The 23,555-nt window shown below is 42.2% G+C and overlaps 1 protein-coding gene across 3 annotated transcripts in view; it reads right to left on the bottom strand.

Annotated features, from left to right (window-relative positions):
* TGFBR3 (transforming growth factor beta receptor 3) overlaps positions 1–23,555 on the bottom strand; it is a 207,702-nt gene that overhangs the window by 111,770 nt on the left and 72,377 nt on the right. For all 3 annotated transcript variants that reach the window (XM_053892606.1, XM_053892601.1, XM_053892608.1), the window contains one exon: positions 8,085–8,269. In XM_053892606.1, coding sequence (XP_053748581.1) covers positions 8,085–8,269 — 185 coding nt within the window. The remainder of the gene's footprint in view (positions 1–8,084; positions 8,270–23,555) is intronic.

Below are 23,555 nucleotides of genomic sequence, written 5' to 3'. Positions count from 1 at the left end.
GAAGTCCGGCTCACATTCCATTTCAGAGATGATAAAAAGAGCTAGCATTTGATTGTTGACTGTATGCCAGGCACACACGGCAGCCCTAAGTGCCATACAGCCATCTCTAAGCCTCAGTAAACTCTCTAAGGAATTGCTACTATCATCTGCATTTTACAGATGAGCAAATGGGGCTTAGAGAATGAAGTAACTCACCAAGAGGCGCACGCCTGGGAAGTGACTGGGAGCTTGAGGTAAGACCAGGGAGGCAGGGCTCTTTAGAGACCTGACTGGAGCTCCACTGGAGAAGCCTGGAGGGAGTGTTGGGAGTCTTTCGCATGGAGGTGTGAATCCAGAGAATCCAGAGAATAGATGAGTGACCCAGGGACAACAGACAGGGTGTAAAAAAAAAAAAAAAGGCCAAAGACCATACTCCAGTCAAGAACCCCTGAGAAGGAACAAAGAGTTGGGAAAGAAACAGAAAAACAGATGGTAGGGAAGGAGGAGAACCAGGCTAAGGTAACATCCTGGAGCCCAGAGAGAGATGTCAGAAAAGGGGGTGCAGAAAAAGGAGTCGAGGAGGAGTAACAGTGAGGAAAGGTGCTGGGGTAGAAAGTGCTCTGCCACAGAAATCAGGGCGTCTGCGTTCCAGTCCGGCACTGGCACCAACTTCTTGTCTGACAGTGAACAAGTCGTCTCTTTACTCCCTGGCCCCAGTCTCCTCTGTACGGTAGTTAAGTCTAGACTGTCTCCAGGGCACCCCTCCAATCCCAGCATCCCATGAGTCGGTCTGAAGGGCATCATCAGAGATCAGCTCAGGAGAACAGAAGTCAGGCTGCAGAGGAAAGAAGGCAAAAGCAGGACACACAGATGTTCACTCATTCAAGAAGTGGGAGAGACAAGGATAAGAGAAACACAATAGCGTGGAGAGATGATCAGCAGCGCCACATTCACACCTGGTATCTTCAATGTGGAAGAAAGAAAAGTAAAATAATTAAAGCAATTAAAAGTAAAAATAAAATAAATAAAGTAAAATAATTAAATAATTTCTGTGCTCATTTTCACAGAAACACTCAGAAAACACACTGGGGGAACGATTGAAAGGGATTTAAGAAACATTTCTGCAGAATTTGAGTAGTTAAATCAGAGATATTAGCAGTAAATTTCTTTTTACTCTCAAACAAAATGTCAAGATAGCAGATAAGCAATGAAAACAAGAAAGTACAAGTTAGAGATTTGGACACTGCACACACAAGCTGGGCATTTGCCCAATCAGCACATCTGGGTCTCAGATTTGTAGACTTGCCTCGTACTTTGGTCTACTGCTTGTTAAAATACTCTCCAAAAAGTCCTAAAAGCAAAAAAATCCCATTTTCAAATGCAGAGGGGGCTCCTGTAAAAACATTTTCTGACAACATTTTTAGGAAATTAGAATTTTTTAAAAGTCAAGAGGAATTACCATGGCAACAACGGTATGGATCAGGGCTGTAATCCCAACCTCCATAAAGACAAACACCACACTGGTTGGAAAATGCTGCTGCAAAAATTTTAGAGGGGGTCCAGGCAGTCTCTTCTCCAGACTGGGGAAGAGGCAATCATGAAAGGTTTTTTTAATCTGTCACCTCTCAAGCAGCAAAGAACTTAACCCGGCATTACCTCATGCTAAAATGGCAGAGACCAACCAGGCTCAGTCCCTCTGGTGGGGCAAGAAGGAGTGCTTTCGGAGGGCAATTTTACAGCATCTGGACATTACTATGATAAATGACAGGGTTTAAGCAATGTGGCCAGCCAGCATCTTGGTAGGAATGTTGTAACTTTTTCGCTTAGTTTGTGTCCCGATTTGTTTGCTAACCCCTGATGTTTACTATTATCGCTCTGATTTCTGCTTTTACTTTTTTCTACACTTCCAAAATGGGGTTTCTGAAGAGTTCTTATTTCAGAGTTGGCTATAATTTCTGATTCAACATCTTGCCCCAACATGTTAGAAACCATCCTTCACTAGTGTGGCCCGTTCTAAACTGGCCTGCATTGTCCTCTGCTGAGCCAGCAGCCAGGTCTAGTTGCCTTGCTGTCCCCAACCCTGCTCCTAGCCTAGCGCCTTCATAGTGCCCAGCAGGGTGTATTGAGTACCTCAGGCACCAGGGTGGCTCAGTCAGCTAAGCATCTGACTTTGGTTCAGGTCATGTCGCAGTTCGGTTCGTGGGTTAGAGCCCTGCATCAAGCTCCCTGCTGTCAGCATGGAGCCTGGAGCCTGGAGCCTGCTTGGGATCCTCTGTCCTACCTCTCTTTGCCCCTCCCCCACCTGTTCTTTCTCCCTCTCTCTCTCAAAAATAAAGAAGTAAAAACTTAAAAAAACTGTATTGAGTATCTTCAGGTGAAGGGGCAGCTCCCTTCAAATGATGTGACTGGCCTGTTTATTTAGAGCCTCCAATCCTGCATGGGAGTCAGATTCAGTTGTCTTTCAAATTAGTAAGTTCCACAGCAGCACTCAAATGAATAGAGAAATGTGACCCTTGTTGTCAGTTTAACTTTCTGATATATCTGCTGTAGATCTGCACAAAATGGTCAGTTCAGAGGTAATCTCACCTAAAATGCTGGAGTGATTTCCAAAACAATCTCCATTTAAACAAACACCAGGCAGCATTTATACATGGAAGGTATTTGTTTAGTAACTAAATTTCACCAATATACAATGTCTGTGTGTGAGCGGTTTACTCTGACACTTGCTAAGCATATACTACATGTAAGATCTCTGAAACATTAACAGCCTTGAGTTTATTTGGATTTTTTCTGCACATACACAAGACCAGCACTGGCAAATCACTCATGAATAACTGCAGAGGAAAAAATGTCCCAGGCAGAGAAGGAATGTAGCTAGTATGCTACTGTTTTCGTGTTCATCTGATATTTTTGCTCCAACATAGGTAGTCTCCAAAAAGCCAGTCTTGTAATTTTGTATCCATTCTTTGGGTGGTGATGAATAAAGGTAAGACACAGCCCATTCCACTCACCCCTGGGCTGCTCTGTCTGTATTTTAATAACTGAGGGGGAAGATGGGGCACCTGGCTGGCTCAGTCAGTTAAGTGTCCAACTTCGGCTCAGGTCATGATCCCACAGTTCATGGGTTCGAGCCCCATGTCGGGCTCTGTGCCTACAGCTTGGAGCCTGGAGCCGGCTTCAGATTCTGTTGTCTCCCTCTCTCTCTGCACCTCTCTCTCTGCTAGAAGAGTCCAACCGACCCAGCGTCCAATGCCTCCTTAAGCCTTGCTCCTTTCTCTGGTGACAATGAGGACAGGCAGAAAAAATACAAGTGCCAGGGAGGTGGCCAGCCCCCAGCAGGCACTTCACCACCACCATCGCCATGGTCGTCGCTGTTACTGTAACTCAGTGGGCATGGGAACTGTTAAGAAGCAAGCAGAACAGTTAGCATTTCAGAGAGATGTGCTTACTTGCTTCTCTTTCTCCCAACTGTGGTCTTTCCTGCCCTCAAAAGGAAGCAGGGGGGGCACCTGAGTGGCTCAGTCGGTTAAGCATCTGACTTAGGCTCATGTCATGATCTCACGGTTCTTGAGTTCCAGCCCCCTGTTGGGCTCTGTGCTGACACCTTAGAGCCTGGAGCCTGATACGGATTCTGTGTCTCCCCCTCTCTCTGCCCCTCCCCTGCTCACACTCCGTCTCTCTCTCTCTCTCAAAACTAAATAAACATTAATTTTTTTTTTTTTTTAAAAAGCAGGGAAGGAACAACTTTATGCCACAGTCCTTGAGAAGGTACAAAGTAAAAGTGATTTGGAGCCACATGTGTGATTAACCACACATCCCATTTGGCCCCGCCTGCCAAGACGTGTGGATCCAAATTTCATACTCAACCATACCAAACACACTAACCCATAGAGCCAACAACTATGCTTTTCTTTTTGCTTTGTCCTCATCCTGCATTTCTGCTTACACTGTTGAGATGTCTACTGTAAGCCTATCCCAAATCCTTTCTTTGGAATGAGGCAGAGAATAAGCAAATACATGAAAGTATGAACGGTTCTGAACTTTCTGAGGGATAAAGTTATTAAACCCGGTCCCTTTCCCATGACAATGAGCCTTCCAGATCTTTCCTCCATACAACCAGTTATTGGAATAGACATTAAGAGTTACTGCTTTAATGTCAAGACAAATATATAAATTTAAACACCATGTCTTTTATATATGTAGGTAATGCTAACTAGGGGCTTGGTCTCAGCAGCTTTTCATAGTAAACAGGCAATTAGGTAAGTCGGAAATAGAAAAGACATATGGCCACATAAAAGCAAGTCACGATAAAAATTAGATAGGAAACAAAATTGTTGCCATTCCAGCAACTAATGAAAGTACGTTACTGTAAGCAAGCCTCTGGTGGTGCTATAACCCTTCTCAGGAATCAGGAAACACCCCAAGGGCCCAAACTCTGACAGGGGGACGGGTACGTTTTAGAAGTCAAAGAGCGAGAGCTGGTTTTCACAGGATGAAAATGATGACACCGGTGTCTGCTTATTCCTAAAGACAAAACTGATCTCTCTGGGCTGTTTACTGTCTTCTGCCCTTCTCTGTCGCCAGAGAGTCTTTTTCAAGTTTCCTGTTCACTTCCAGGCCTGTTGTTTCCAAAACCAATGATTACAAATGAGAGGTGTGGTCTCAGATGAAAAATACAATTATAGGTCTCTGCACTGTCCTGAGGAGAACCCAGCAGGGAGGCCAGTGGCAAAGCAGTGCTTTGCTACAGAAGGCTTTGTATACATTATTGTCACAAGCGAGTTTCTGACACAAATTCTCTGCTGGCCTCTAAAACTGTTTCTCTGACTTAAGTGTAACTATTTCCCCAAATCTTGTCAACCTGCTGCAGTTATTACTTCCAGGTGTAGGGCACTGTCACCTCCTTCACACAGGAATAGCAGCAGCCTCTCTTCAGCTGAAGAACCTTAAGATGCCTAGGAGGTAGGAATTTAGCAAAATGTCAGAGAAGGGTGGATTTATAATAGATCTTAGTATTGATCCTGCACCAATAACAAGCTACGGGAAAGAGCTGATTTAGTAACTTAAGGGGGAAATGGTGAAAAACAACTACCTTGGTCATCAGAGTCAAGGTCAGTTATACCTTGGAGCTAGCATGGCACTCTTTTTGCTAATTTATACATAAGGGCATCATTTCACTTTGACGAGTATTTGCCTTCACTGTTCAGTAGAGACGTGCATAAAGGCTACCTCTGGTCCTTCCTCTCTTACTCCAAAAACGGATCAGCCGTGATTTTTAGCACAGACCACATGATATCTATAAAAACCAAGTTATCCAGTGAGAAGAGAATTAGGTGACCTCAGGTTGGGGTAGTAAGCAATCTTGGTTTAAAAAAAGTGAATACAGTTAAGGTACAATTTACAGGCTAATTACAACATTAGCAGGTTGAATGTCCTAAGATTCACATACCACACAATTCACCCATGCAACCCAACCATTTTTAGTATATTCACATTTATCAGTGGTGTTTAGTATATTCATATGCAGTCGGGGAACCATCACCACCACTGAATTTTGGAACATTTCTGTCCCTCCAAAAGAAACCCGGTACTCATTAGCCATCAACCCCCATTTCTCTCTTTTGCCCTTCAGCTCACAGCAACCACTAATTTACTTTCCATTTCTATAAATCTATTATGGACATTTCATATAAATGGATTCACGGAATATGTGTCTGTCTTGTCTTCTTTCACTTAGCATCATGTCTTCAAGGTTCATCCACACGGCAGCACACAGCAGCACTTCATTCCTTTTTATGAGTGAGTAACACTTCATCGGGGGGATAGACCACATTTTATTTATCCATTCACCAGTAGATGGACATGCAGGTTGTTTCCACTCTTTCATATGAATGACACTGCCATCAACATTTGTGGACAAGTTTTTGTGTGGGCACACGTTATCATGTCTTTTGGGTAAATACTCAGAGAAGTGGAATTGCTGGGACATGTAGTTCGAATGATTTTAAAAACTGCGTGGCTGCACAGTCATACATGGAGAAGATGAGAGATTTAATATTTTCTATCTCTCCACCCCCATTTTGCCATCATTCTTTCGTTCTCTCGTGGCCCAACCACTCTGATGTTGTGCTCTACACTCACATCTGTACATAAAATACTCCAACGTCTGAGAGCAACTCAGTGCCAGATAGAATTTCCAAAGATCACATATCCCAAAATCTTGTTTTCAAAAAGGAATGAATTGCAACCATCTAATTCCTAAAAAGTCCCCAAAGAAAGAAAGAAAGGATGCAATTTCCTTCAGTTGCCTCATCTCAAAAATATCTTCAAATCACTAACCCCAAGTCATACATATACATGTACTATATGAATACTGAAGAAAGGAGAGTAATGTTTAGGTTTTTAAACAAATTTTTGAGACTATCCCCTATAGGCCCCATTTCTTTACTCCCTCACTGAACACACTACGTCCCTGGATGCCAGCTAGTTTTATGTACCCTCAGAATATGTATGTCAGAGAAGGGTGGATTTATAATAGATCTTAGAGTTGATCCTGCACCAATAACAAGCCGGGGGAAAGAGCTGATTTAGTAATTTACTGCCATGAACATTTTAATCTAACGTAGTAAATGCAAGTGTGGAGAAATCTGCTATCATTCCTGGAGGTGTTTTTCTTTTACTTCAATCGTCTTATTGGAATCTATTTTCAGAGTCAACAACAGTACTGCACAATTTAACATCCAGAATTTCTGCTGTTGCTGTTTCTGTAATAGCTCAAACTTTCTTTTCTTTCTTAGTTCCTCTGAGAGAGCACATATAAAATGAGTAATTATTGCTGCTAAGGAATTGCTGGAGTCAGCAACGCTTCACAGGAACTGCATTTCCTCCTCCTCCTTTCCCTCCCACCACAATCTCCCCCATAAGTTAAGAATTAAAGACACATTGCTAGGATAAAGAAATCTGACCTGAAATATGTGTTGCAGCAACAATGGCAAGCAACCAAGTGTATTAACAATAATTTCCAGGGTAGCTGAAAAGGTTAGATGATTTGTCTTTGAAATGAGCCAACTCTGCACACTTTCATGAGATGAAGATCAGTTTGCTCTTCCTTCTGGACACCTCACCTCTCCTATTCCTACTCCCCACAAAAGGCAGAGTGGTTGAGGCACATAAACAAATAATTCTGGAAATGAATTTCCTTGACCAGGAGAAAACGCAAAGACAAATTCCATTCTGCATTAGTTTCCCTACACTTCGCTGTGAGCAGGATTTACTACGATTTCTCTCTCCATGGAGGGATAATACCTGATTGATAACATTTCTGACACACAGAAGCTTAAAAAAAGAAAGAATGGCAACTGTGTGTTATATTCCAGTGTGACGACCATTACCCACAAACTAGGTCATTTCTGAGCCACAGGAAAAGAGGAGGCCATTTTTCTTTTAAAGTGATGACCTTGTGTGAGTTAGTTACTTCTGCACCTGTCACCTGTAAAAGGAGGATAATAATAGGACTTCGTGGGCTAAGTGTATGAGTGCTTCAAATAGCACTGAGGACGGATGAAATACTGAGTCACTACGAGCTTGGCTCGTCACCATCACCTAGGCCAGCACTATCTTCAAGAAGCTGCCTAGATAGCGTAAGGAGCTATCCTCCAGCACTCTTCATTCAGGTACAAAGTACCACCATCTTTATTTCAGAGAGTTCTCCAATTTCCACCGACTCATCCTGCAGGGGCAGCAGGTTCATAAGACAAAGGAAAGAAATAAGAAACACAGGGACACAGGAGGAGATGAGAAAGACATCTTACAATTACAGAAAAAAGGCACCTTATTTTATTTTTTGACAGCCATGTTTAAAAGACGAAATTCTTAAGAACATTCTTTCCAATAGGGGTAGCCAGGAAAATTACAAGGCTGAAAAATCTCTCCAGAATGATGTCCTAGACTTGCCCAGTCTAGAGAGCAATCTGCGTACACTGTGTCCCCTCCTCCCCACTTATATTCACACACCAGCATCCTTGCTAAACCCGGAATGGAAAAACAGAGAAGTGTCTTTACAAACTCAGAGGGGCAGTGAGTAGAAAGCTGGTGCCTACGCCTACCTCTCTCTGAGGCTGGTCAGGCCCTGGGTCAGCAGCGCGGAGGTTCAGGACGTGCACCTCCTGTGGCAGCCCCGTCGTGCCTCTGCTGGCACACCCCGACAAGACAGTGAAGCTCTCCATTAACGCCTGGACAGGATGGGAGGCGTTGACAGGCGACACTTCACAGTGGGTCCCGGGCTCTGGATCTGCAGAAAGAATCATAAACACAAACCCCTCAGAAACAGCAATTAACTGTGCTACAGTTAAATTAATTAGTCTGGATGATCAAGCCACTGCCAACCTTTAGGAACCTTTCCAGGTAAGTTCTTTCCAGAACTGAATGGCAAAAAAGCTTAACCTATTCTAAAACCCCCATCTCTTGAATTCCTTTCAGATGATTTTGATGTGTATCTGATTATTTAAATTCCCTTTTAGATACACAAGTCACGAATGTATTCCTCTGGATGGAGGAAACCTCCCGTTTGACATCTGTGTTCAATTCCTTCCTCTCGTAGAAGAAAACCAGAAGTAAATGGAATAAATTGCCTAAAGCCCAATAACAGTATGCATAAATAACATTAAACACCTAAAATTGCACCAAAAAAGTATAAGATACAGTCTCAACTTTTTAAGCACTTCCCCCTTCTTAGAGCAAAACAAACTTAAGAACAATACAAAGCAAGATATAATGAGCAGGGCTAATTGGGGCCAGCATTGTATGGCAAAATTTGGGCCAGAGGTCAGAAGAATCCTCCCAAGAGAGGGAAAAGCATATGAGTAGAGCTTCAAATAGGAAAATTAGAATCCTGGAAATACTTGGCTCCCGCCTCCTGATTCTCCCTTCCTCTAATCATCAAAACTTAAATCCTAACATCCATCCCTGCCCAGCTCTACCTTCTGTGATTCTTATCACCTCTGTCTCTAGACAACTGCAGATCTTCCTAAAAGGTGACTCTGGTCTCCAGCTCTCCAAGCCACCTTCCATGCAAGCACCACCCATGGTACCCAGGGTGCTCAATGGGATGGTTATTCCCAATATGAATGCCTGCCCCTCCCATCTCTGTGGGCATGTCCGGTCCCTTAAGGACTTCTGGCCTATGAAGAAAGCCCAAGCTCCTCCACCAGGCACACAAGGCCTTTCTTGATCAGTCCCTTCCTCTCTCTCCAGCCTCACCCCTCCCTACTCCAGCAACCCCAATTGGCTGAAAGTTCTCCAAAGATACCATGATGTTTCTTAACTCCGTGCCTTTATTCAAGTTTTTTTCTTTTACCCAAATTCCTCTTCCACTCGAACTCTGTCCCCACAACAAACACTCCAAGCTGAGGGAGGTACTCTTCCTCCATCCTCTCATAATTTCTTTGCCCATCTCTGCGGTTTCATTGTCTACACTGTAACCACCAGTGTATACACATCTGTCCCTGCTAGTACAGTATGACCTCCCGGACTGTGGGTTACTCATCTTTGTGTCCCCAGCACTGATCACAGCATCTGGCATGTAGAAGATGCTCAAAAAATATTTGTGAAGGGAATCACTGGGCTTACAAACAACAACAACAACAACAACAACAATAACAACAACAACAACTGCCTCCTCCCTGACTGTTGATTGAGGCACCATTCTAGAGACTTGGATTCGGCTGTAAGGAGGTAACATGGGCAAGAGTGATGTGAGGTACTACTTGGGCCTCATTGCACACTGGCTGGGTTGACAGAAAGAGACATCTAAGAAAGAGGGACCCATAATATATCTCTGCAAGCTTGGTGTTGTCTCCATTGGATACATGGGGAGACTGAGACTTGATCATATAGCATCCACTAAACCGCAGCCTTCCAAGTGGAACCTGATAAGAGAGCTAAACTCACTCCCAACGAGTTCTTCCTGACTTATTACATAGCAAAAGTACTCTCCAGGATTACAGACCCAGTGCAAAATTAAAATGCAAATGTCGTTCAGAACCAGGCAATCCTGCACCCCCACTGCTATACTATAAGCAGACACCCTGCCTAGTGTGCCAAGTCTATTTCAGAACTCATGGAAATTGTCTAGGTTGATAATCGTTATCTGGTCTGAAATGAAGTATGTACCTTCTCAAATAATCACTGCTGTTCTCTGTACTGCTGTACTGTGCCCAGCTGCTTTCCAAGAAACAGCGGTGGTGAAGGAAGATGTCACAGTGGCAAAGGCATCAGGTACTGGACATAGGAGTCCCTGAAGTCCCCATGTAGGGCAAACAGTATGAGCAGGTGCTCCCCCTACTGTTTCCCCTCCTGTCCTCACCAACTGCAGAGGGGTGTCTGGTATATCTCACACCCCAAAGCTCCAGAGTCTCCTACTACTTCCTACTCAACTCTGGGGAACTGGTTTCACAGCCTCCTGCCATGACTTTTCCATTATCATAAATTGAGCACATATAAAAATGCTTTTCAGGGTAGAGGGATGGGTTAAATAGGTGATGGGGATTAATGAATGCACTTATTGTGATCATCACCAGGTGTTGTACGGAAGTGTTGAATCACTATATTGTATACGTGAAACTAATATTACACTGCACGTTAACTAACTGGAATTTAAATAAAAACTGAAAACAGAGCACCCAGCTGGCTCAGTCAGTAGAGCATCCGACTCTTGATCTTGGGGTCATGAGGTTGAGCCCCATGATGGGTGTAGAGATTATAGAGAAAAACTTAAAAAAAAAAAAAAAAAAAAAGCTCTTCAGCACCACTTTTGTATGTATGTGCAAAGCTCCAAATGGCCTGTGGTTCCACCCAAAACACATCTGCAATCTGCTTGACTTGCCCTCCTCCTTACAATGCCACCATCACCTGTCAGGATCTCCCTTAAATCACCACACTAGGGCTAGAGAAAAACTCACTGGCAACAAATCCGAGGATAAAGTCTTTCCTAAAGATTGCTAAGGACAAGCAATCCTCACCTTAGAATCTATGGTTTTTATCTTGCCAGAGTCAGGGCAGGGAAGATCCCACTTAACGGGCTATAGTTCCAGCCATGTGTTATAGGAGTCAGCCCAAGGTCAAAGAAAAAAGCAATGCATAGGGCACACTATGATCAACTGATTGGATAGATGCACTTCAAAGACCCACTGGGGTCAATGATTAAACACACTCCATATAGAGCATCTCTGACCATCAAATATACCAGAGTGGTAGTTGGTTTTTGAGATCTCTTAATGAATTTGTTTCCTCGAAGTTAAAAAAAAAAAAAAGCTACAAGTATGATTAAGCTATCTGTAAAGCCAAAAAGCAAGAAAGAAAAGAAATTAGGAATTATGTACCCTTATCTTCCAAAAGTATATAAGAAATGGTGGCTTCAACAATTCAACACACAATGTCAGTCTGGGGTAGTAAAAAAAAATAATAATAAATTGCTCCTATTTGTTAAGTGCTCACTATAGGCTGGGCAGTTCTGGGTTTGTATAACCTTGAACACCATCATAATAAAGTGGTAGTATCCCTATTTTAAAGAAAAAGAGAATACGTTTAATGCACTTAAGTAACTGTTGTAAGGTCACCCAAGGAGTGACACTCACACCTACCTCTGGGGCTCACATCTCTGTATGGTGAAATTTTTCATAAAAACATATTGGATCTAGATGGGTTCAGTGGAAAATTCTACCAAACGTTTAATGAAGAAATTACACCAATTCTCTATAATCTCTTTCAGTAGAAGCAGAGGGAATGCTTCCTAAGTCATTCTGTGAGGTGTTACCCTAATACCAAAACCAGGCAAAGATATCTCAAGACAAGAAAAAGACTAGGGGTGCCTGGGTGGCTCAGTCGGTTAGGCATCCAACTTTGGCTCAGGTCATGATCTCATGGCTTGTGAGTTCGAGCCCCACGTCAGGCTCTGTGCTGACAGCTCGGAGCGTGGAGACCACTTCAGATTCTGTGTCTGTCTCCCTCTGCCCCTCCCCCGCTCATGTCCTGTATCTCTGTCTCTCAAAAATAAACATTTAAAAAATTAAAAAAAAAGAAAAGACCAATATCTCTCATGAACACAGATGCAAATATCCTCAACAAAATATAAGCAAACTAAATCCAACAATCTAAAAAAGAAATGCATGCCACAACCAAGTGGGATTCAACCCAGATCCATAATGTCTGAAAATCAACTGATGTAATCCAACTTACCAACTGGCTGAAGAAGAAAAATCCTATTATCCTATCAACAGATGTAGAAAAAGCATTTGACAAAATCTAACAGTCACTCATGATAAAAACTCGGAGCAAACTAATAGATAGGAACTTCCTCAAGTGGATAAAGAGCATGTGAAAAAAAAAAAAAAACACCAAAAACCTATACCTAACATCATATTTAATGGAGAGAAACTAGAAGCTTTCTCATTAACATCAGGAATAAGGCAAGGATGTCCCTTATCACCACTCCTTTTCAATATTGTACTGGAAGTCCTAGCTAATGTTTGCAGCTAGGTATGGCCATGTGACAAAATTCTGGCTAAGAAGATATAACCAAAGGTGACACATGAAATTTCCAAGAGATTTCTTTCGAAGGCAAGTTGTGTTCTTCAGCCCTTTCCTCCTTCCTGGGGGCAGGAAGACAGATGTGATGAGTAGGGCCAGAGCAACCATCTTGGGCCATAAAATGGAAACAACACGCTGAGTGGGGCAAAGCAATAAGACAGAAGTTGCCTAGGTCCTTGATGAAGATGGAGCTACTGGATGAGCTTTGGACTACTTCTTTTTATATGGAACACATGTAATTTTTTTCAAGCCAATATCATTTTGAGTTTTCTGACACTTGCAGCTTAATCTACCTTTATTTTATTTCATCAAAAATGCTAACCTTCTTCCCACCAGAGACTTCATATACAAGGTATCCTCCAGGAAGACTTTCCCACCATTCTTGTTCCTCTGCCCTGCCATGGGGTGGCAAATTCTTACTCATTCTTCTGATCTTTCAAGACAGCTTCTCTTACTTCTCTTACATTAGAGAATACATTTTTAAATACTCACATGGTACTCGTCATTTCTCTTCACTGCACTTCATGTGGTTATACTTATATAATCATTTGTCCAATGATTTGTTTAATGTCTACATATACCCAAAGACTGCAAACATCACAGAAGAACGGAGCCCTATTATTCTGATTATTGCTGTATCCTTTATCCCAGCATAACGTCTGGCATACAGTACATACTCAAATATTAATGAGGGAAGGCGGTGGGAGAGGAAAGGGAAAGAACCACAAGATGCTCAAAGGATGTCATACAGAGGCGTCTGGGTGGCTCAGTCGGTTAAGCGCCCAACTTCGGCTCAGGTCATGATCTCGCGGTTTGTGAGTTCGAGCCCCACACCAGGCTCTGTGCTGACAGCTCAGAGCCTGGAGCCTGCTTTGGATTCTTTGTCTCCCTCTCTCTCTGTCCCTCCCCTGCTCGTACTCTGTGTGTGTGTGTGTGTGTGTGTGTGTGTGTGTGTGTGTGTGTGTCTCAAAAATAAATAAACATTTTAAAAAAAGGATTTCATACAAATAGGAGACTCTATCCTAGAATTCTTCCTTTCACTCTTTACCTAGTAGATAAAACTTCCATCTTATAATAAGGGAGTGGGGGGAGGGGTGGTGGAATCAATCATGATACAAAGGAGGTGGCATTTTTGGTTGCTAAGAATCAAGTCCCGGCTGGGACTTCCCCACCCTCAAATGTCACAGCAGGCAGGAAACACAAACTTGTTTTTGTGTTCTCCAGGTGGCACAATGCTCCCCTCTGCCATCAGCAAGCCTCCAGCCTCCTGCCACCTCTGGTCAGGTGCAGGCCTTCCTGCCCCTCTCCTGAAACCAGAGCAAGCCTCTAGGAACTGGCCTCCCGTCTCTCCCAACTGGCCTCAAAGCAGCTTCTACTGCATCTGCTCACACAAGGCCAGAGCCACATCCAGAGGGAAGCTTCCACCTAGGAAGAGTGTGACCCACCCCCAGGCTCTACTACACAAGCCTAAGCTAGCAAGGTGGCCACCAAGGGGCCCAAGTGCAGCACCTCATAGCCACAAAGGCTTGGAAACTAGGAAAACATGTTCTGAAACCCTATCTGACTCATCTGCTCACTTCTGTGGTGACCTGTGAGCTGAGGAACTGCTCACACAGGCTCTCACTGACAGCATCGGAAGGCTGGGAGTTTCTCTTGTGGCCACCACTGGAAACCCACAGCCCTTCCTTCCCTGAGCTATCTCTTCCCCCAAGTCATGAGGCAAATGAGTGGCGTGCTCCGTGATGATGCCAATCAGCACAGCAAAAGCTACTTTACCACCATAAAGGTCAAGCAGGGCATAAGTGATACAGAAAGAAATGCTGGCTAAAGGCAACAATATCATAAATGCACATTCCTGTTCACCTTGCACCAATGTTTATAGTCAGAAGGCATTTTACTAAAAAAAAAAGAACATCGTACAGATTCTTTATCAGAGGCCTCACAGAAACTCTCTGATGTGTACAGAACAGATATAATTGCCACTATCACATGTTGCAAGCCACAAAGCTGGGTGCATACTTCGACGGACTGCTTCTTAACAGTAATGTACATACAGGTCCGCCTCCAGAGACATTTCCCACTGTTGCCTCCCCATCTAGATATTTCTTTTTATTCCAGGCATCTAGTACCTGCCCCATCCAGGATTCTTCGCGGGTAATTCTCAAAGAAGTCTAACTTTCCCTTGGTCTGATAGCGTGAGCTGAGTTTATCCTTCTCTGCTGGCTACACAAGCAATCTGATCTCCCCCAAATCCTGCTGGGTGTTGTGTTTTGTTTGACTTGTCCTCCTTCCTACCCTGAAGTCAGACTGTGTTTTTCCTTCTCAATACACCCTCCTCAGCCACCAGGACAGACCCATGGCCCCAATTCACTCACAAGATGCTACTTCTCTTGACTAAAAACATTCACTGACCTGAAGACAGCACAGATTCAAGTAAACCCTGTGGAGAGAAGCTCACCAGGTGGCCCAGACCAAGTGGCCTCCTTCACAAAGCAGAGCCCTGTGTTCAGCAGCTGGGCCACCTGGGGCAACACTGTGGAGCATATGGTGACACCCTAGGCCTCCACCTCCTGTGATAAGCCAGGGTTTAATTCCTCATGTATACGGCTATCATGCACCTTCTCTGGGCCACACACTATGCACATATTGTTTCTAATCCTCATTGCAGCACTGTAAAGGTACTGTTAAAACTCCCATTTTAGAGTGGTGGAAACGGGGACCCCTAGAGGCTAAGTAACTTGCCAAAGGTCACACACCACCAGTAGAGGGCAGGGTGGGATTCGAACCCGGTCTCTCAGCCTCCAGGTCTAAGCTTTTCCCATGGATAGTCACCGCTGGCTTCTACCCTGCATTTTCCTGTCCTTCACCTCAGTGCTTGATGAACAAGCAGACTTATTGGCCAAACCTACACATTAGCTCATGTTTGATAAAACAGACTGCTTAGTTCGCACTTGCAAACTTTTAGTTGATTTAAAAGATTTCATAAACTCAATGAGAAAGCACAAACTTATTTCTCATTTTACCAAATGTCATCTTCCTCTTTTTCACTCATGTTTGCTTATCTGCACACATGGGAAATGTTCCTAAGATCTGGCTATAACATCAATGTCTAAATTCCCAGTTCCACTTAAAGAAAAAAATGCAAATGGACTCACCCTTTCATTATGTCCTTTAGCTACAACACAGCATTCCAATCTCTGTTACAGAACCCCCACATCCACGCTGGCTGCAGGCCAGCCCTAAGGCTTGACAGAATGCAGACGAAGCATCTGGGAACAGATGCATTTGCTGCACACACTTTAAATTTAATCTGTCCCCAAAGAAATTATTATCACACCTCATGCAACAGAGAGTAAAATATTGGGGGTGGGGGAGTTATTGTTTGGGGGGAGGTGCAATAAGTAATTTTCACATTTAATAAATGTGATCCTTAAGCATTTTAAATACCAACGCATACCAAGTTGACACAAACATCTGGTACCTATTGCACATAATTTCCAGCACACTGATTCCCCATATCACCCAGGGTACTAATGAGGAGCGTGTGTTCAGCTGCAATAAAAAGTGGTAAAGATGCAGAGGGAATGGAGGGGTAACATTATAGCCTGGGACCAAGACATTGCAGTGGGGAGATTTTATTCCAACAACACCATTGGCTAATAAGGGTTTCTGTTATTGTCCCACAGGGAATTCTGCAATGCTGTCAGCTGTGAAGAGGGACAAACTCCCATAGACTGTGCGCCTGGGCACTGGAGGATCTATTCTGCCCCTGAGCTGAAAATTCCATCAACCCCCAATGGGATGCGAAAATCTGTAGGAAAGGGCACCCAAGATGATTTCTCAGCAATAGCACAGCCGGGCTCTAAGTGAGCTTCATGCAAGGGAATGTGACATATTCTAGGATAGGATGCAAAACAAAGCTCCAGGAAAAAACACCTGGAAGGCCTGAGCTCAAGAGTGCCTGCTGTGTACACAGCATAGGCTGGTGTTTATAACATCTCAAATTACAACTCATTGAGCTACAACCCTTTGGGGATGGAGCTGTGGAATGTACCACCATTAAGATCCAAAGGGGGGCCCTTCTACCAAAGTCCCCCCTAGGCTTTTCAACAATAAAACTTGACTTAAGGCTAAAATTTATCCTTAGTAGAAAAAAGACAAGCAGAAGAGTTTCTAGTGGCCTAAAACCTGTAATCTGTGTTTCTCAGGAAAAAACAGCCAGATTTTTCTATAGTACAACTCCTTAGGCATGTCTTATCATAGTTTATTTCATCCCCCAAGTGAGTATGTAAATCCAGACCTTCCACTGGACCAACTAGCCCTCTTCCAAGAAGTCAACTGCCAACTGGGTCAAAAGCCAATGCTTATTTGTATACTGTTGTGTTCAAATCATGGTGCAACCATGTTGAAGAATTTCCCATGTTCAAGTTTGTTTTTACAAGTCCAAAAAGAAACAAAGGGCAGGGTACCTTTAAGAATTTAAATTCTGGGGGCACCTGGGTGTCAGTGGGTTAAGTGACCGACCTCAGCTCAAGTCATGATCTCACGGTTCTCCCGTGGCTTCAAGCCCTGCATCAGGCTCTGTGCTGACAGCTCAGGGCCTGGAGCCTGATTCTGATTCTGTCTCCCTCTCTCTCTGCCCCTCCCCTGCTTGCTCTCTCTCTCTCTCTCTCTCTCTCTTGAAAATAAATAAAACATTAGAAAAAAAGAATTTAAATTCTCAAAGTGTTGGGAAGTGCCTGGTTATAAAGGGCACACACTTTTCCATTTGAGCAAGATACCACTATACAACCAACAAATATCAGAGGGGATTCATGCAGTTCTGGGAGGCAGTGGGATTGTTTCGTGTTTTTTATAATCTGAAGAGAACAGGTAGCTGATGAAGTATGTTCCAGAAGTCACCACTAGGCATAGCAAGAGAAGGGTCCCCATATTAGAGCCAACTGGACCAGGAAATGTGAGAGCTGACATTTTAAATCCAGATCTGCTGCTTACCAGTTATGGGACCCTGTCTTGGAAGTTTCCCATAATCTCTCTTTCTCTTACTTTATGAGAGGCTCATATATCATGAGACACGATACATGCCAATGCTTTACAAATTTCAAGTACTATTAGAGACATAAAGTCCCTTGAGGGGAGAAGGAGAAGTAAATGAATGAAAATATTTTCTCCATTGAAAAAATGTTTTCTTTCTGAGCTTTTAGAATGATTAATAAAATATCTAAGATAAGATGTTCTTATACTACTCCCTAGCCACTTCTCCCCCAAAATTACTTCTAAGAATTGCAGTGGAAAGATTTAAAATAAAGCTGTGCAGTATTGGAGTAAAAATTCCTGTTCTCTGAGCAAATTCCGGAAGTATAACTCCCAAAGGTGAGAACAGTCCATTTTTCTACCTCCAGGGAATTTCTAAAATTCAGAGAGTAATCTGGCATCACCTTGGCTGACTTTCTTGTTGTTTACTTTTGATCTGTAAGATGGTACATCTATTCCTGTTCTGACACGATCTAAAGGAAGCCAGGAATAAAGAGGACACTAACTCCCCTTTGGTATTCATTTATGGGGAAAGTAGAATTTATGGGATGTTATTGCCTAAATGGCTCAGCACTGAGACCAAGAACGAATATGAAGATTTGAAGGATGGAAGAAAATGCAATCTATTTTCTCCTGTGTGAGTCTGAGACACACAAAATTATTAAAAGAAAGTCTACTTCTTTACTAAAAGAAAAAAATACTTATTTGATCTGGATTCAAAATATTAAATGCAATTTAGGCACACAACCAATAAAAATTATAATTTAATTCCTACTAATGCAGTATTTTCTGGCAAAGTGGGACTTGGAAGGCTGGGAAGCTGCCTCTCATTAACCCTGAGGGATCACACTGCCAAACCCATTCATCAACCAGACCTCAGTTTGAGCCTAAGATAGTTACTTAATGGATTTTCTCTTCTTTAACCTCTAGCAAACTGGTGTCTGATGAAAAAGAAAAGGTGGGAGAAACAGAGGTAAGGATGTGCACAGAAACACAAAGGCATAACATGCTACAGTGAGCATTCTCTGGGACTGGTGAGCCCTCAGGTAGGGCTGGGGTGCAGAGTCTGGGTAAGTGGCAAGACAAGAAGCTGTAAGTGGGGATATAGTCAGGAACGATGGAAGGAGAAAACCATAACTGCTGGTGAGCTGAATTAAAGCCTGTAACCACTGGTCCTGATTATAGACAGGAGACAAGAGATTAAAAAGAAAAATCTACCAACTTTTGTTCTGGCCATGCCAAATATTACTAATTACAGCCATGTGTACAAACTGGGCCATGAACTACATTTAATTTAAGGATTTTATATATAATCAGGGCACTCAACAATTTTTTTTTAATGTTTATTTTGAGAGAGAGAGAACACACATGAGTGGAAGAAGGGCAGAGAGAGAGGGAGAGAGAGAATGCCAAGCAGGTTCCACAGCACAGAGTGCAACACAGAGCTCAATCCCACATGAGATCATGACCTGAACTGAAATCAAGAGTCAGACGCTCAACTGAATGAGCCACTCAGATGCCCCTCAACAACTGGCTGTTAAAGGCATGAAGGAAATGTTTAATGTGAATGCCAAATTATCAATCGTCGATGTATGTATGTCAAACTCAATTATAATAATAAACCATATTCCTTCCTCTCCTAGCCAGGTAGCTCACTGCTCAGGTGTCTCTGTTATGAGGAAAACAGAGCTAACGGTCTGGAGAGAAATCTATGAACAACTAGTGTGCTGTTTGTTGCTCCTTTCACAGTGAAGCTAAAAGGTTCAGGAGAATCTATGGAGCTGGCGTTTCCAGAGTCTGCAGCAGGTATGGGCCAAACAAGCAGTGCCACTGATAAGATCACCACGTGTAGACCAGGAACAAGAGGGTTGTGCCCAGCTAAGTAGCCCTGGCCCAGAGCCACATTTTTAAGTCTGATTAAACTAAGAGACTCCATAAACTAGTTACAACTATTACACTTTCCCTTTATAGCCAGTATCTACTTTTGGTTATAAATCCATTTGGGCATTTGTGAGCCATTCATTTATTTGGGTGTATGTTTCTATGTCTTCTACTTAGTTGGAAACCCAATGAGGGCAAGGATCATGTATGTTTCTTTTGCTTATCCTCCAACTATACCAGAGCATGACACAGTGCCTGGCATGTGACAGGTGCTCATAATGACATGTTGGGTGATGAATTCCTCAAACAACCAAAATCCTAATTCTCTATTGACCATGAAGCCAGTGTCTCAGGTTTGTATCTCAGCCCTGCCACACTTCAGCTTTGTAACCTGGGGCAGTTACTTAACCACTCCATATCTTGGATTCTTCATCTCTACAATGAGGATAATAATAGTATCTGCCCCCATAAGACAGTTTAGAGGATTAACTCCTTTTTATTATCATACAACTATAATTACTATTATTACCACCTCTCCAGCTATGGCCTGTGTCCTAAAAAACAAAACAAAACAAAACAAACTTTTTAGCCTATCTCAACGTCCTTTCGCATTAGGAATGACGGAATATCAGAGTTTACAGGAACCTGAGTTTCAGGTACATCAGTACCTTCACTGTCACCCACAGGACATAAGGGATCTCTACAGGGATATTTCATTATATTGCACTTTGTTTTATTGTGCTTCACATATACTGTTTATTTTTAAGTTTATTTACTTATTGTTTTGAGAGAGAGAAAGAGAACACAAGCAGAGGGAAGGGCAGAGAGAGAGAGGGAGAGAGAGAATCTCAAACAGGCTCTGCACTGTCAGTGTGGAGCCTAATGTGGGGCTCAATCTCACGAAGTCAAAGTCGGATGCTTAACCTCATGAGCCACCCAGGCATCCCATTACAGATACTGTTTTTTATAAATTGAAGGTCTGTGGCAGTCTGGGTTGAGCAAGTCTGTCAATGGCACTTTTCCAGCAGGATTTTCTCTCTCTGTATCTCTGTGTCACATTTTGGTAATTCTTGTAATATTTCAAACTTTTTCATTATTATATTTCTTATGATGAATTGTGATCACTGATTATGGCTCATGGAAAGTTCAGATGATGGCTAGCATTTTTGAGAAGTATTTTTAAATTAAGGTATGTACATTGGGTTTTTTTAGACATAATGCTATCGCACACTTAGCAGACTACAGTAAAGTGTAAACATAAATTTTATATGCACTGGGAAACCAAAAAATTCATTTGACTCGCTTTATTGCGATATTGGCTTTACTGCAGTGGTCTGGAACTGAACCCACAATATCTCTTAGGTATGCCTGTATAAACTATTTGGTATATAAAGTCCTTCTGTTACAATCCTTCCTAGTTTTCAGACAGGTTTTCCACAACTTCTGGTCCAAGAAATGCAAAATTAATGTACCAAGATAGGTCTGACCAGTACCTCAGTTTTAGTGGCTGTACTCCTAGAAAATTTCTAATCTACTGTGTGGATTATATGTCAGCCATATGTGTCAACCATATTCAAATAAAAAAAAATTTTTCTAAGAAAAAGAAAATTCCTGATCCAACTAAAATGTCATGCTATATACTCCTTTATAATTTATATACTCAACTACTTCTAGAAAGGAAATTGAGGGGGTTGTAAGAAAAAATGTTAAATGGGCTTAGAAATCCACCTAAGCTGCCAATCAATTGAAAAGTGGTAATGATAGAAGAGAAATCTCATCAAAGAACTTAGGGGCGCCTGGGTGGCTCAGTCGGTTGAGCCTCCAACTTCGGCTCAGGTCATGATCTCACAGTTTGTGGGTTCAAGCCCCGCATCAGGCTCTGTGCTGACCGCTTGCTCAGAGTCTGGAGCCTGCTTCAGATCCTGTGTCTCCTTCTCTCTCTGCCCCTCCCCCTCTCGTGCTTTGTCTCACTGTTTCTCAAAAATAAATAAATGTTAAAAAAAAAAAAAGAAAAAAAAAAAAGAACTTAGTTAAAGGAAACTACTTCATGTGAGCACCTCACCTAGTTTTGAGCTTCCCAGTAGTCAAGGTAAAGGAGAAAATGTGATGCTTACAAGATCTCATAAAAAGGAAACAAATCAGCTCTTTGGATAAGAAAATATTTTTCCTAAGTCTGAATTTCAGAGACCTGTAATGAAGCAAGGATCAGGGGTTTCAAAAGTTATTTTACAAAAAACACAGGCGCATAACTTTTCTTCAATGGCTTCATTAAAAATAGAGGAAATACAATCTACAGTGAAGTTCATTCAGGGGTCCAAGCAATTCTCTCTAGCATTCCTTTTCTAGAATTAGAAGAGGTTTTATTTTGTTTCTGTTTTTTGTTTTTACTTTTTTAAACCAATAATTTACATCAATGTATGTCTGAAGGCAAAAAACAAAGTGGCATTAGTTTGCTAAAAGCATTTGGGGGATTTTCTGATCCTGATTAAAAAAAAAAAAAAGCCATTCAGTTAATCAAAAGTTTCAGATTTGGGGGGTGCCTAGTTGGCTCAGTCAGCAGAGCGTGGACTCTTGATCTTGGGGTTGTGGGTTTGAGCCCCAAGTTTGGTGTGGAGATTACTTTTTTAAAAGTCCCCCCCCCAAAAAAAAAAAGTTTTAGATTTTGCTATGCTGGGTCAACAAACAACTTCTGAAAAGGTAAAATCTAAACAGAGTTACCAGTTTAACAAAATGCTAGAAGGGAGGGATTTGATTCAATCAAATTGTGTTTAACCTAAAGACAAATATAAGAAATAATTGTACTGCTGTTGAGTAAACTCTCCCCAAAATTTAGAATTGAGATAAAGGGATACCTGTTCAGAAAAAACACCTACTGAGCATGCTCATAACAAAACCTCACACACAGTAAAGTACTGTCAAACACACATCTGTATCTGACAAAGCAACCTTTCAAAACAGATGTGTCATAGGATGTTTCAAAGCTTGACTTTTTTTTTTTTTTTTTAAAGTTTGTCACATTCAATCAAAGCAATTTCTGTTTTTCGGAAATCTGTGTGTTCTTTGGGGGGAAACTTTTCTTCGGTGTTTTTCCACTCTGGATCAACTAGCTCCTCTCCTTTCCTCCCAAGTGAACCTTCGGAAACCACTCTGCCAGAGGGAATTCACCTTTCTCACATGTAGACAAGCTCTAATACTTTCAAATGGTCAATCTGAAAATGAAATCCTTTGCATGCCAATTCCTAAAACAAAAAGGACTTTGTTTCAAGATTTGCAGAGAAAAATGTACCCAAGTTTCATCCATTATTTAAGGTAATAATTAATTCCTTCGCCCAGTATTTTACATCATATTCCTTTCTTCCCACCTTACTTCATCTGGCCCAAAGAATCACCTTACCACCACACAATAAATGCCTCATTTATTCAGCACTGACTGGGAATGAGATACCCACATAAGCAGATCTTCCAAATAAGTAAGGCTTTACTCCTTTCAAGAAAGTGACTTAAGTAGTTTTTGCGGGAAATCTACCTAAAATGTACTATATACAAAATTATTTCCTAGCCACCTTAAATATTTTGAGCATCCTGAATACCATTAATTTTTTTGAGTACTTGGGGTCATCATTATGCATACTAATGACAGGCTATTAAACTTTGCTATGGTATTTCGTTTTTGTCTCTACACCAAATGGTCCCCTATTTGTGTTGTATAATTCTGCCTATACTTTTTATACCTCTGTTTTCCTCAACTGACTGCAGGTCTGTCTCTCTGCCCCAAGCCCATCACACATCACCTTTCACACTCAATTCTAAGTCAACAAGCTTGGACAAGGGCAGTCCCACCTACCGAGTAACCTCTATGGACTTCTGACACTTATCTTCCTTGTAACTCACCAAATACTTTGGTTTCCTTCAGGTGTTATGGATGCACAAACCTACTATAAAAGTGACACTGTGTAACAACATTAGTGACGATATTAGCAATAATATTAGTGACACTCTCCACACAAAATCTAATTTGAATGGCAAGCCATCAAAGAAAGTGAAACGTATGCACTAAGGGTGAAGTGCTGGGAATT

The sequence above is a fragment of the Panthera pardus genome, unplaced genomic scaffold (assembly GCF_024362965.1).
Source record: "Panthera pardus isolate Hobbes unplaced genomic scaffold, ASM2436296v1 HiC_scaffold_11, whole genome shotgun sequence".
NCBI lineage: Eukaryota > Metazoa > Chordata > Mammalia > Carnivora > Felidae > Panthera > Panthera pardus.
This window is presented reverse-complemented; position numbering and strand designations above follow the sequence as displayed.